Genomic DNA, 15141 nt, shown 5'->3' on the forward strand with positions numbered 1-15141 from the left:
CATAAAAAATGCTTAAGCTTCGGAGGACATCTCACCTCCCAACAGAAAGCTTTTAGAGTATCCACTGTGGGACCATAAAAAGCTGGTGGTTTTGTGAAATGCCATCCTGTTTTAACCGAATATTTTCCATTATTTGTGAAATGCCATCCATTCCTATCCACCAATTGAGTCTTACTCAAATGAATACTTTCAATAATTTGAGCGTCTTGGGGATCCACCAATCCTGGATTACTTGCGACTTCCAAGTTCGTGAAATTGGATCTATCAAAGAGTCCACTGTGAGGTCCTGATAAGTGTCATGTTGATTTTTGTTTGCTGGTCTCGGGCGAGTGGTTAGGAGCCATGGATCACTCCATACAGAGATAGAGGACCCCGTTCCCACCCTTTTGATTGGTCTTTTGCTAACCAGAGATCTAGCAGATACAATACTCCTCTAACCGTACGATGGAGAGTATGAACGGAACGGTTCTAGGAGTGAGGCATTCCTATAGTACCGTCCTTTAAAAACTCTAGCAAAAAGAGTTGAAGGCTTTTTTATCAGCCTCCACAATTGCTTTCCAAGCATAGCCGTATTGAAATCTGTTATATCCTTAAAGCCTAGACCTCCTTCGTCCTTGTTTGTACATACCCCTTGTATTTTTTCTTGGGCTTCACCAAAATTTTGATACCGCACTCGTCAATTTCTTCACCGTTGCTTTTGGTAGCCGATAAATAGACATCACATGGTTAGACAAAGCCGTGACTACTGATTTAATGATAACTTCCTTTCCACCTTTTGAAAAAAACTTAAACGAAATTAATTGTCTTTGGAGAGATTAATTGATCGTGAAAAAAAAAAGAAAAAAAAAAATTCATTGCTCTTGAAAAGAATCTGGTCATTTTGTGCGTTATTCATAAGAAATGTTTTTGTGTCAAAAAAGAAAATTCATAAGAAATGTTTCTTTATTCCAGAGCAAAAGTTTGAAGATTTGACCCCCAATGTTTGCCTATATTTTATACATTCCCCCTCATGTAAATGTTGTCCTTTTTCTGTTATGGTGATTTGTAAGGCCCTAGAGTAACCACGTTGCTTGCGTGTAAAGAGAGGATTATCAAAATCGAAAGAAAACCTGAACTAAAAGAGATATCCCATTAAAATATATACTAGTAAACAACGACTCGTCGACAGTGAATCGTTTCTCTCAGCAGTCGTTATTTTTGTTTTTATTCTAAAAGGCCGAGACTTTTTTTACGAGAGTAGAGTGTGGCTGCTTCTGCTTTTCTCGAGTTAAAAAACAGGAGGAAGAAAAAAAAAACTGTGTTTCTGTATTGTATGTGTGGTTCTGTTTCAATCTCGAAAAGATCATTTCTGGTTGGTTGGCCTCTCTCAGGTCCTTCTTATCTTCTCTCCCTCTCACTTTAGCTTTTGCGGTACAGAAGCTTCCTTCCTTTTTTTGGCTCTTTTTTTTTATATGATCAAAGTTTGCATTTTTATTTGGGCATTTATATCTTTTGGTTGGTTTCCTCAAATGGGTTGAATGTTCTTCCTTTTCTAGCCTAAGGGTTTCCTTTTGTGTGGTTGGGATCACTCGAAAAAGGGCTTTTTACATTCTGAGTGTCTAAGCTCTTAAAGCAATGAGCTGCTGAATCCGACATGGTTCCAGTTAGAGTTGAGAATCCAGAGAACTCATTGCCTACTTATTGGTGGTTTCTAGTTAGTAGCCTTTTGCGGATGATAGATGGAAGACTCTTCAAACTCCAACTCTAGAGGGTTCCTCAATACCTCTGGCGTTTCAGACAGGAACACTGAGTTCTCACCGCTCGAGAGAGTCACACCTCGTTCGAAACCGTTAAGCGTGTTTGGTAGCAGCGCACACAAATCCAGCGAAGAAGATTCTTTAGGGATTGATGACCCTTTTGTTAGATCCTTGGAATGGGGCGATGTCAGCTTGAGACAGTGGCTGGACAAGCCTGAACGGTGCGTAGACGTTTTCGAGTGCTTGCACGTTTTCAGACAAATCGTGGAGATTGTGAATGTGGCTCACTCTCAAGGCATTGTTGTTCATAACGTTAGACCTTCTTGCTTTGTCATGTCTTCGTTTAACCATGTTTCATTCATTGAGTCCGCTTCTTGCTCCGACTCGGGGTCTGCTGATTCCTTGGAGGACGGTCCAGTTAGCCATAAGAAAAGAGAGGACGCTGGATCCTATAACAATATCTTGGAGAGGCAAGTAGAGAAGCTAGAGGAAGAGAAGAAGCAACCGTTTCCGATGAAACATGTGTTAGCGATGGAGACGAGTTGGTATACAAGCCCTGAAGAGGAGTTTGGTTCTACGAGTACTTGTGCTTCAGATGTCTACCGTCTTGGTGTTCTTCTTTTCGAGGTTTGTGATTAAGAACTCACATTGTTTTGTAACATATTATTAGCTGCTTTTGGTAACTAGATGAAAGTTAGTCCCTTTGCAGCTGTTCTGTCCTGTGCCTTCAAGAGAAGACAAGTCAAGAACCATGTCTAGTTTAAGACATCGTGTGCTTCCGCCTCAGATACTGCTCAAATGTCCTAAAGAAGCTTCTTTCTGCTTGTGGCTCTTGCATCCAGAGCCAAGCTGTCGACCATCAATGAGGTTTGTTTTGTGCATTGTTCATTTTTTTTTACTAAATGGAACTAAACGAGAAGTTTGTCTTTAATGGTGCAGTGACTTGCTGCAAAGCGAGTTTATGACCGAACCAAGAGATAATCTGGAAGAACGTGAAGCAGCAATAGAGCTTAGGGACAAAATCGAGGAACAGGAGTCGTTACTCGAGTTCTTGTTGATGATTCAACAGAGAAAGCAGGAGTCTGCTTATAGATTGAGGGATACAGTTTCACTTCTTTCTTCAGACATCGAGCAAGTTGCGAAGAGACAGTTAGTTTTGAAGCAAAAGGGAAGCTCATACTCTGATCTCGGCTTCCTGGAAGAGCCTTCAACATTATTGGCTTCAAGAAAACGGTTTAGACAAGTGATTCCCCCAGAGGAAACGGACGACGAGGAGAGTCAAGGAAGAAGCACGTTTCTTGAAAGCTCCAGGTTGATGAGAAACTTCAAGAAGCTAGAAACCGTCTACTTTCTGACAAGGCGCAGGCAACTCAAAGCTGCTGCTTCGGGGAAGTCATTAACTAGACATTCACCGTTAAGCAGCGAAAACGGAAGAGGTTCGGAGAAAAGCTCAGTAAGCAACTCTGCAGCACCGAAAGATCTTTCCCAAAATGATTCAAGACAAGGAGGGTGGATAGACCCTTTCCTTGAGGGTTTGTGCAAATACTTATCATTCAGTAAGCTCAGAGTGAAAGCAGATCTAAAACAAGGAGACTTGTTGAACTCTAGTAACCTTGTTTGCTCCCTTGCGTTTGACCGAGATGGAGAGTTTTTCGCTACTGCTGGTGTCAACAAGAAGATCAAGATCTTTGAATGTGATTCCATTGTTAACAATAACCAGGACATTCACTATCCGGTTGTGGAGTTGGCTAGCCGGTCAAAGCTGAGTAGTGTATGCTGGAACAGCTACATAAAGAGTCAGATTGCATCAAGTAACTTTGAAGGCGTTGTTCAGGTTAGTCTTTAGATTCTCCTTATTTATAATTGTTAAAAACCTTTTAAATTCATACATTTGTGGTATTAGATATGGGATGTTGGAAGAAGCCAGTTGGTTACAGAGATGAAGGAGCACAAGAAGAGAGTGTGGTCCATCAATATTTCATCAGCAGACCCGACTTTGCTAGCTAGTGGAAGCGATGATGGAACCGTTAAGCTATGGAGTATCAATCAGGCAATTCTAATTTGAAATGTCGGCTATTGAAAACTGAACCTAGTTTTCTCCAAATTTTTCAGACATGTTAATCCTCAGGATGTATGATTTTAAGAGTTTTTTTTTTGGTTTTGCAAAACGTTTTTTCAGGGAGCTAGCATTGGAACCATCAAGACAAAGGCCAATGTATGTTGTGTCCAGTTTCCATCAGACTCGGGGCGGTCTTTAGCATTCGGCTCTGCAGATCACAAAGTGTATTACTACGATCTTAGGAATCCCAAGATTCCTCTTAGCACAATGGTTGGTCATGGTAAGACAGTGAGTTATGTCAAGTTTGTGGATTCGTCTACTCTTGTGTCTTCTTCTACTGATAACACGCTGAAGCTTTGGGACTTATCCATGTCTGCCTCTGGTGTTAACGAAACGCCTCTTCATTCATTTGCTGGACACACTAATCTAAAGGTAACATCTGCTTTGTATACTCTCTTTTAAGTATCCAGTTTCTGAGAACACATGGTATGCTTGTTGCAGAACTTTGTTGGCTTATCGGTCTCTGATGGGTATATAGCTACAGGCTCAGAGACTAACGAGGTAAATGTTTGATCTTTTGACCGAGATTGTCACTTTAAACTTGATTGTCTGAGATTCTTTCTTTCTTGTTGTGGTTCAACTACAGGTTTTCGTGTACCACAAGGCATTCCCAATGCCGGTGATGTCGTACATGTTCAGCAACACTGACTCTACATCTGGTCTAGAAGTTGATGATGCCTCACAGTTCATATCTTCCATCTGCTGGCGAGGACTGTCGTCTACCTTAGTCGCTGCTAACTCCAATGGCAACATCAAGATTCTGGAAATGGTGGCGTGATGGTAGTTTCTTCTTGGCAAGAGATCTGTTTTGTTGGGAGTACTATAGGATAAAACAATTGTTACCAAAAAAAGAATAGGATTGTGTATAGAAAGGGAGGATACAAATATTGAATCTTTGTATTTGTATACTATGTTTATACATTGAAACATCTCAATAAAAAAAAAAAAAGATTATAATTTTTATTTAGTTTGCGAAATGGCTTCAAACAAGGAAAAAACTAATCTCCAATATGAGACCAGTAAGTGTCGTGGTATACAAGACATCTAACTCAATAATCAAAACAATGTCTAATAGTGTCTCTCTAAACCCTATATGTATATATATATTATATATGGTAAGAAACAGTCCAACTCTCCCTCCCTGGATTCGATTCCTCAATCTATTTACACTGATTAACTCCTGTTTTAGCCTCGTTGACTAACCTGTCCACTAGTCCCTGAAGCCTCTGAGCTCCAGCACCAGGCTTAATGTTAGCCACATCACCGACCTGGGAGCACTTTGGTTTCCCACCGCACCACCCACCAGGAGTAAAACCATCATCACCGTTTCTCCGTCCAAGCAACTCCTTATCGATCATATCGAGCACTTGGTCGTCTCTTTTGAACTTCCTAGCAAACGCAGCACCGCTGGATATCATCTGCGACGTGTCGTTGAGGGACAACACGTGAGGGTGCTGCTGCGGGGGAGTGTCCCATGAGATGTAGTGGAGGTCATGGTTGAGCGGGGTTTTTGAGAACTCGGGGACGTTGCAGATTACTGTTTGGAAGTAACCTTCTGGCGATGAGACGAAGTTGGTGTAGTACATTAGGAGAGTTCTTGGTAAGTTGTCCCATCCCCATATGCAGTACTCTACAAAGGGACGTGACAGAGCCATCCAAGCAGATCCTGTGACAACAAGAAGAGTTAAGAATCTTACAGCAACAATGGAGCTTCAAAGAGGACTGACTAACCAGTGAATAGTTTAAACGCAGTTGGCAAACTTCGACGAGGTGTGACCCAGTATATATCTGATTTGTTCAACATGTAGAGTCCAGGATCAATCATTACTGGCATTGCTCTCTTCTCCCTTCACAAAGTAAAAAAGGAACTAAGAACACAAAGAGAAAAGATTCAACTCAAGAACGTAAGAGAAGAAGAAAAAAAACTTACTCTTTCCAACCGAGATCACTTGTGTGTTCGATAAAGTTGAGGTTCCGGTCCAGAGTCGAAAACGTATGAAGCAGATCTTCAAACACAGAGAAGAGTGTCAGTAAGTTAATCAAACACAAGATATAAGACCAAATCTTTTTTTTTTTTTTAATTACCATCTTGTGTAACCAGGGGATAGTCTGAAGCACTGAGATTAATAAACCAATCCCAGTTAGCGCTTCTCTTAAGCAAAACAGCACAAGCGTGAAGTGTATTAGCCACCATCGTCGGTCCTCTATACGTGACAAGATTAGCCTTTGTTATCATATAGACATTCCCGGTTTTGGAATACATGGGATCCTTATTAATCCGAGAAGCCAGCTCTAGTCTCTCATCCACGGGAGACTCGAGATCCATGTGGACAACGTACTGGTTTCTCGGATGGTACACTGCTCTAAGCGTTCTCCAGAGCTTCTCCACGTCTCCTTTGGACCCGGAGACGAGGTACGCGAAACGAGGGAGCTTGTCTTCGTGAGGACGGGTTTGTTTAGCGACTTTGGACTCGGCGAAGTCGAGCTTGGTGGTTTGGTTTTTGGCGAGAGGGGAAGGGATGATGGAGAAAATGCCGTTGATTTTGCGGAGGGAGGAGACGAGGCCCATGTTGAAAGAGGTTGCGAGGAGGAAAACGCAGACGAGAGATGTGATGACGAGAGGGAATACCCATCTCTTCTCCACGTTTACTACATACCCCATTGCTGTGAAGCAGTGATCATGAGACGAGAAAACAAGCCCTTCTAGAAGAAAACCGTCAAGTGTATATTTGATTCACAGCTCTTCTTGAAAGTCTGAATCTTTTAGAATAAGCAAACAATCTCGAGTTCAGGCTCGATCAGACAGAGACAGTGAGAAACCTTGGTAGAGTTTTGAGAGCCACATATATAGTAAGAAGAAGATTTACTAAAACACGCACATTTAAGTTGCCAGATTCTCACGCAACATCAAAGCTCAAAGCTTGAGAACTACGACACAAATATAGAGATAATTAAAAATTAAGACGACAAGGCTCTCCACCCCATAAAAACATCTTCGGACTAGGATTCATCATCAACCAATCAATCAATAGGACATCTCAGCAGCTAGATTAACCTCATATTAAGCAACTTATTACAACTCTTTTTAAAACCTCTCAAAAGTGGCATTACCGATTACAAAAAAAAAAAGGAATATTTCTAAAAAGCCCTTCCCGTAGATTATATCCCTAAGATCAAGTTTTTATTATCCATCCGTCGTGCATCAAATATAAGAACTATTCTCAAACACCACCGACACCATCAGAATCTCGAAGCTGCGATTTAGATCTAGCGCACTACAGAACATACTAAACTCAGACCCACCAATAACACCATATAAACAAATCTAGAGATTTAGATAAAGAGATCGAGAAACGAAAGCTTGACGGACGATAGAGATTAATGAGATGAAGAAACCTGGTTCGTTGCGTAGATCCTCTGTTTAATCTCGATGCAAAGGAATCTTTTTTTGTATGCGCTTTCTTGATGCTATACTTTTGTGCTCAAAGAACACGGGAACACTCCTGTGTCTGAGAGTAGTAAAGTTACATAGAAGAGATGAAGACAGACAGTGAGATCTCAATAAACAAAATAGAAAATTCAAACTTAACGATTTTTCTAACCTGGAAATTCGATGAGCGTGTGTGATACTCCCAATTCGTTGAAATTTTCTATTTTTATAAGTTTTAAACAAGAGAGAAAAAAATTTATTCATTCAGCAACTTTACTTTAGTCTCTCTGTTCCTTTATTACAGGAATCTACACGATTTTTGGTTTTAAAATTTTGATTAATTAAAACGCAGAAGACAAAGAAAAACTCTTTAATTATTCTCTGCAGTTTACACTAAGACCGTACAAGTAAGCTAATCAGAGGCCGGCACGTAACCAGACCCGCCATCCAATGGATGAATCAGATAGTATCTGTGGATGTGAGTGTAGAGGATTAGAACTCTTACCCTTTTTATGACAAAACATATATTTATTGCGTAGCCAGTGTAACAGACACGTATGGTAATGTGAATGTGATAGCAACTCTCGTTTTCTTTATTTATTACTTGAGTGTGTATCTAGTAAAGAATTAATTAGATATTTACATAGAGAAGCGCTAAAAAAGTTTTTATTATAAAAGATTAAATGTTATTTTGGTCATTTTAGTTTTTGAAAATTATTTTTGTGACATAAACTTAGAAATGTGCTATTTTTTTAGATCTGCCCATTTACATATGTAACGCAATTATTTTCACTTAGTCTGATAAAGTTTTTTGCCTTAGAAGTTGAATTTTTCATTAAATATTTACCAATGTTAGACAATTTAAATAAATTAGTGTAATTTTTTAAAAAAATTGTAAACCCAAGAATAGTTGCTTTTTAAGTAGGGACCATAGCAAGAGTCTCCAGAAGTTTTTGCTTACACATGTGAATATAGCTGAATAATTTTTTTTTTGGCATTGGAATGCGACTTTAAGTTAATGTATGTTTGTTGCGCCGATTACGTGGTAACAAGTAACGCGCTTAACTAAGATCGACAGGCGCGTGGAGTGGTCACGAGATCATCGTTAAGTCGCAATGGGCTTCTAGTAACTTAGAATCTATTATACATCTCAATGTGAACTAAGGCCCATCGGTTCAAATCAATCGAGCCTTTATTTTCAATCCATATTTTACGGGGGTTTCTTTTTGTAAACCTGACGGGACATTTTTTAACACTAGTAACACATTATAATCTCTGATTCTATTATATAGGAAGTGGTGTACGCACGGAATTGTTGATAATTTTTTTTCTTGAAAAGTGTTTTTATTTTATTTTTATGTGTGTTATTTTGTCATCTTTATTAAAGGTAGCATAGTACACTATCAATAAATATTTAATTTGTAAATAAAATAATAGAAAATAATAAAAATAATAAAATAATAAAAATTTAACTTATCATTAGTTGTGAATAAATTAAATATTTAAAATATATTTCTATTATTTTATTTATTTCTTTATTCATCTTGAATTTTAGTGAACAATAAAATATATTATCAAACTTCATATAATAATAGCTAGTGCGAAAAGGATTATATAGTCCACAATTATTTTATTTTACTGTTATTAACATTTTGGATATTGTAATTTTGTGGTCGTTTTTATTTGTTAAAAGCATTATTTAGTGTTTTTAGTGTGTTATGTAGTAGTAGGTGATAGGTTAATATATTTTATGTTTTTTTCCAGTAATGTATTGTTGTGTGCATAGTACTTGTTAGTAGTGAATTAAGCACATAATGTAAAAGCATATTGAATTTCAATAACTTTGCATTTATGCATTTGTCGATTTTAAGATTAATGGTTTCAACGTCAAAATTGTATTTTATTTTTGAACATTATAACTTTTAAGATGTTTTTCCTCTCCACATATTTTGGCCTTGAGCCGTCACCATCTCTGTTTTTCGTTTACCTTTCTAGTGTGTGGTGCTTTTCACCATCACCGGAAAAAGACTCACATCATGCTCTTGTTCTTCCTCGCCTTCTTCGTCGGTGAGATTATACGGATTTTTTTTTTAAATTGACTTTATGAGTTCTCAGTTGTGTGGTTGTTTCTCACAACGTTGCAGGTTTTTCCAATCAATATTGGTTGCTCCTCTTCTTCCTTAGATTTCAGCTGACGTTAGGAACTGCATCTCCTTGGGTTGGATCAGATTTTAGTCGTATTTGATGTTGTCTTCCTCGTCGTTGGCTTACCGTCAATAGTCCTTGCTCGTCTTGGTTTTCAAGATCTAGTTTTTGGGGATCTGACTTCTATGCTCTCTTTCATAGCTCGAGGACAGCTTCATAGTTTGCTCATTTTGTTTTGTCTCCCTTTCCCTCTCTATTTTCTCATCTCGTTGCAGCTTTCATCGCTGCTCACATCTCTTTTAGCTCTCCTTTTCACCATGCTTACCATCCAGGTTTGGATATTGTTTTCGTTCGTGTATGCTATGTGGGCTTTGAAGGCTATTTCTGGTCTCAAGCTTATTCTCTGATTTTGCGGTGGTTGGTTTCTATTATCTCTCCCTCAGGTTGTTTCTCTTCTTCCCATGTTTCCTTTGGTATAGGTGTGCGGAGTTAGTCTCTTGGAACTTTGGTCTCTTCTATTCAGAGCTTTGTGTTTCTTCACTTGCATGGGCGCTTTGCATGTTCTTGTTTAGTTTCTTACCTTTATTCTAGTGGTTGTGCTTCTAGTACTTTAGGCATGTATCTTCCTGCTTCTTGGTGACTTTGGCCTTCCGATTATTATTCTTCCTCTGGTCCGCTTTCTTGGTTCTTTGCGTTGGTGCTTGATCGCGCTTATTTTTGTTCGGAGGATTGCTTCGTTTCAGATTTTATCTTTCTATCCTTTTTTTTATTTTTACTTGTTCTTGCCAAGACACTTTATGGTACAATGAGGTAAGTTAGTCTTCGCTCTTGATCTCCTTTCAGCTCTAGACCTCTATTGAATTAATGTTACTATGTCATTTTGTTTTACATGAATAATGGAGGTTTTAGGTTTAAATTTTGTGTTGTGCACTAGTTTCTTATTTTTAGTTTGGTTATTTTATAACTTTAATAGTAAGATAAATATATAATTTGTAAAAGAAATAATAGAAAATAGTCAAAATAATAAAATGATGAAAGTTTATGCTATTTTAGTTGTGAATAAATTAAATATTTAAAATATATTTATATTATTTTACTTATTTTTAAATTTTAGTGACCAATAAAATAGATTCTCAAATTATAATGATACTTAGTAGGGGTTATTGGTTGGTGTATTTTGATAGATTTGAAAATCCAAACTAAATTTAGTTTTATTGGTTCTATGATTTTAAAATATGTATTGAAATCATGTGTTATTGGTTTAATGATTCATAAATTCTAATTCAAATCAAGTGTTATTCAATCATACGGATTTACTAATAGATTTGATTTCATAATGGATTTGAATGGATTTACATGGATTTATTTGTTAAAAATACAAAGACACAAATCCGAGGGAAAACCTCCGGATTTGTAAATACTAATCAGAGAAAATTAAAAATTCAGATATTTTACTTGGATTTATAAATACTATATGGATTTCTAAATCAATCAAAATATATAAACATTAATGTAAGAAGGATTCGGTAGTGCACAATTAGAAAGTGATGAGACAAATTGTAATAATCTAAAAGAAAAATGATCTAAAATACAAAAAGAAAAAACATGACACATGTCAACAAACCTTTTTTCCACATGTCATATGAAGAGAACAAAGTCTACTTAATATATATAGATAGATAATGATCAATTACCTGTAACCAGTGATAGACTCGACATTAAAATTTAACGGGGTCAAAATATATAATATAAATGTAAAAAGTAGATATAGGGGCTATTGGGGGAATTGAACCCGAGTGTTATATCAGTGGTGCAGTTACACACCAATTTGTTGTTGATAACTAATGAACAAGGTTTACAAATCAAATTTATATACGTTTACTGGTGTCAACTGACCCCACATTCCCCACATTCTTTCGAGAGGTCCACCCCTGCCTGCAACATATGCTATATCGATGAAATCACTACACGGAAAATTATTCCACGATGAAGTTTTCTCTAAAACAGATCGACTGACAGTTCTTCATTTACGACATCCTCGGCAGACAAGTTCTCTCCGCAGCAACAGACGACCACAACGAACGGCTCTACATATAGTACTCTGAAACTTTCGATAAGCTTTGAACCCCAGACATGGGTGTACAAGCATTTAAACCTTAACCACTAGACTAAGAAGTTTCCATAGTCTAGAGAGGTTGAGACTTTAAATTAAATCCAAAGTCTTTAAAGTTAAATAATTATCAATCAAACCTTAGAATTTCTAAAGTCTTTAAAGCATTCCTAAAACTTCTCAAAGCCACGATGACTGAATTTACTCTTCACATAAATTGTTGCGTAAAAGTTGTGACGTAAAAGGTTTTTAAAAACAACAAGCTATGGTTTTAGGTGTTTTCTAAAGTCACAGTCAGTTTTTAATGCCTAAAGTTTGTAAAAAAAATATTTGTAAAGTCAAAGCCATCACAGTTGCAAACAATCGGATCCTGAATAGTTTGAGCTGGTTCGTCCACTAGAAAGTAATTTTTTATTAGTAAATAAAAGCACATATTTAGTCTTAAATATTGATAAAAATGAAATCTAAAATAGATATTATGAATCGGTTAGTTTCCGGAAAAAGCGTGTTTTTTTTCGTTTATGGCTCCAAAAAGATTTTGATCCCTCTCAGCTTGTAGCTCCGAAAAGATGGTTGTGTTGTTTTTGTTGGCTTATGTATTTCCGATCAAGTTATTATATAATCTAATAAAAAAAATTATATAATCTAATAAATGAAATCTAAAATAGATATTATGAATCTGTTAGTTTCCAGAAAGTGCGTGTTTTTTTCGTTTATGGCTCCAAAAATATTTTGATCCCTGTCAGTTTGTGGCTCCGGAAAGACGGTTGTGTTGTTTTTTGTTGACTTATGTATTTCCAATCAAGTTATTATATAATCTAATAAATTAAATATGAAATAGATATTATGAATCGGTTAGTTTCCGGAAAGTGCGTGTTTTTTTCGTTTATGGTTCCAAAAATATTTTGATCCCTGTCAGTTTGTGGCTCCGGAAAGACGGTTGTGTTGTTTTTGTTGGCTTATGTATTTCCGATCAAGTTATTATATAATTTAATAAATGAAATCTAAAATAGATATTATGAATCGATTAGTTTCCGGAAAGTACGTGTTTTTTTTTTGTTTATGGCTCCAAAAAGATTTCGATCCCTCTCAGTTTGTGGCTTCGGAAAGATGGTTATGTTGTTTTTGTTGGCTTATGTATTTCCGATCAAGTTATTATATAATCTAATAAATGAAATCTAAAATAGATATTATGAATCAGTTAGTTTCCGAAAAGTGCGTGTTTTTCGTTTATGGCTCCAAATTTTTTTTGATCCCTGTCAGTTTGTGGCTCCGGAAAGACGGTTGTGTTGTTTTTGTTGGCTTATGTATTTCCGATCAAGTTATTATATAATTTAATAAATGAAATCTAAAATAGATATTATGAATCGATTAGTTTCCGGAAAGTGCGTGTTTTTTTTTGTTTATGGCTCCAAAAAGATTTCGATCCCTCTCAGTTTGTGGCTTCGGAAAGATGGTTATGTTGTTTTTGTTGGCTTATGTATTTCCGAACAAGTTATTATATAATCTAATAAATAAAATCTAAAATAGATATTATGAATCAGTTAGTTTCCGAAAAGTGCGTGTTTTTCGTTTATGGCTCCAATATTTTTTTGATCCCTGTCAGTTTGTGGCTCCGGAAAGACGGTTGTGTTGTTTTTGTTGGCTTATGTATTTCCGATCAAGTTATTATATAATCTAATAAATGAAATCTAAAATAGATATTATAAATCGGTTAGTTTCCGGAAAGTGCATGTTTTTTTTATTTATTGCTCCAAAACGATTTCGATCCCTGTCAGTTTGTGGCTCCGGAAAGACGGTTGCATTGTTTTGGTTGGCTTATGTATTTTTGGTCAAGTTATTATATAATCTAATAAATGAAATCTAAAATATATATTATGAGTCGATTAGTTTCCGGAAAGTGCATGTTTTTTCGTTTATGGCTCCAAAAAGATTTCAATCCCTGTCAGTTTGTGGTTCCGGAAAGACGGTTGTGTTGTTTTTGTTGGCTTATGTATTTCTGATCAAGTTGGCTTGTTGTTCGTGGTTTGTTATCAATTTATTCTTTTGAACAAAAAAAATTCTAAACTATAGTAGAATAATTTGTTTATACGTGAAATAAACTAAAATTGGTATATTCATACTTTCTAAAAAATGATATATTTATAAAAATATTTAAAGTTTTTTTACTTTATATACAGGATATGGATGAAAACATTTTATTGTTTCCTTTTAATGTTATCTCATATTGATTTAAAACATATAAGAAGTAAAAAAATACTATTTATAAAAAAAGAAACAATTTTATTTTGGAATTCTAACTAACTAAGGTTTTCTAAAATTCATATGCAAAATTTAAATAGCTAAAATAAATTAATAATTATCAAATAAATTAGAAATAATTAGTAAATACTTTTTATAGTTGCACGTAGTTCACAAGTAGAGAGTAGTAATAAGACGGAGTAAGTAATTTACAAGTACATCATTTTTAGCAAGTATTTGAAATTGTAAATCCAGATTGATATTACTCGAATAAGCCAAACCAATTACCAAATATATCAAAAATGGCAATTACTTGGCTTGTCTCAATCCCTATTTGTTTCCATGCAAAAGAGATGGAGGATGTTTGTTTTGTTGGAATGAAGATGATAAGAGTTTGATGTGGGTTCGGGGAAAGAAAAACTATGTGTAAGATAGGATCCGCTTATTTCTCCAAATGAAAAGATGACGCAGCTCAGAGAGACACTTATATACAAATGTCTACAGTTGTTGTCGTTTGTATCAGCTTGTAAAAAAGCGAATTCAAAGTACATGGACGTGAAAACGCGCAGTTATAAGGCAATTGTGTTGATCTCGTCCTTGTTCGTCTTATGAGATGAGCATAAGATTAATATATAGAGATAATCTTATTCTAAACATGAATTCTTCATTTTAAAGGATATATTTAAAATTTATGATTATTCATCTTTAGTTAAAAAATTGTGATTATTGGAGAGTTTTAATGGGTTATAATACTAGTCCGACATGTTTCGTTTTATAGCGTTACTTAACTTCTTTACGTAACGTATGTATAATTGTCCACTAAAAAAGATTGTAACCGATGAGTAAAGACCACATAATTAAAGGCTTAAAACTCTTTTTGTTTCGTCCTTAATCCAAATATTATTAAATACTGTAATTAATATAGCAAATGGGATTGACTTTGCCTATGCATCCCATCAATAGAATAAGGACCACGAGATTGATTTATCAACATTACTTACAATTTCAATATGAATTTTTGAATTCAACTATAAGCATTGAAAACATTGCTGGTTTTGGTATGCCTATTCAACTATAAGCATTGAAAACATTACTGGTTTTGGTATGCGATAAGGCAAGCAACCCTCCTCATACTGACCGGTTAATGTTCTTTACTTGAATGGATTTTAGGAGACGTGAATAAATCCAATCACGTTAATGTAGTGAGTCAGAAAACATTGAATATAAGACCATCTTATTTATGTCAAGCAAAGAAAGTTGACTTTTTATTAATATAAAAAAATTTCCTTCGGTTTCACACATTATTAGTGTAAAGATTTTATTTATGCTTTTATAAAAGGTGTCCTGTTATATTTTGTAG

The 15141-nt window shown here is 35.8% G+C and overlaps 2 protein-coding genes across 11 annotated transcripts; one reads left to right on the forward strand and one right to left on the reverse strand.

Moving 5' to 3' along the window:
• The first annotated feature begins 1225 nt into the window (after nt 1–1225).
• Nucleotides 1226–4818, forward strand: LOC106400599 (protein SPA1-RELATED 3-like). Of its 4 annotated transcripts, none has more exons than XM_048757021.1 (7): nt 1228–2363; nt 2446–2603; nt 2676–3570; nt 3640–3786; nt 3916–4227; nt 4297–4358; nt 4633–4818. In XM_048757021.1, the coding sequence occupies exons 1-7, from the start codon at nt 1719–1721 to the stop codon at nt 4637–4639; spliced, it is 2226 nt and encodes a 741-aa protein (XP_048612978.1). In that variant the 5' UTR covers nt 1228–1718; the 3' UTR covers nt 4640–4818. The 4 variants fall into 4 exon arrangements, 3 of the variants coding, with proteins under 3 accessions (XP_048612978.1, XP_013696400.2, XP_022559126.2); XM_013840946.3 differs by having other exon boundaries at nt 1235–2363; nt 4297–4356; nt 4442–4818; XM_022703405.2 differs by having other exon boundaries at nt 1928–2363; nt 2435–2603; nt 4297–4356; nt 4442–4818.
• Nucleotides 4793–7643, reverse strand: LOC106400600 (beta-glucuronosyltransferase GlcAT14A). 7 transcript variants are annotated; one of them, XM_022703408.2, is made up of 7 exons: nt 7458–7643; nt 7252–7364; nt 6735–6783; nt 5941–6615; nt 5786–5861; nt 5587–5702; nt 4793–5521 (listed from the first exon to the last, which is right to left on the reverse strand). In XM_022703408.2, the coding sequence occupies exons 4-7, from the start codon at nt 6515–6517 to the stop codon at nt 5016–5018; spliced, it is 1275 nt and encodes a 424-aa protein (XP_022559129.1). In that variant the 5' UTR covers nt 6518–6615; nt 6735–6783; nt 7252–7364; nt 7458–7643; the 3' UTR covers nt 4793–5015. The 7 variants fall into 7 exon arrangements, with proteins under 7 accessions (XP_022559129.1, XP_013696404.1, XP_013696403.1 ...); XM_013840950.3 differs by lacking the exon at nt 6735–6783 and having other exon boundaries at nt 5941–6609; XM_013840949.3 differs by lacking the exon at nt 6735–6783.
• Between the last annotated feature and the right edge of the window lie 7498 nt (nt 7644–15141).

The sequence above is a fragment of the Brassica napus genome, chromosome C5, assembly GCF_020379485.1.
Source record: "Brassica napus cultivar Da-Ae chromosome C5, Da-Ae, whole genome shotgun sequence".
Lineage (NCBI taxonomy): Eukaryota > Viridiplantae > Streptophyta > Magnoliopsida > Brassicales > Brassicaceae > Brassica > Brassica napus.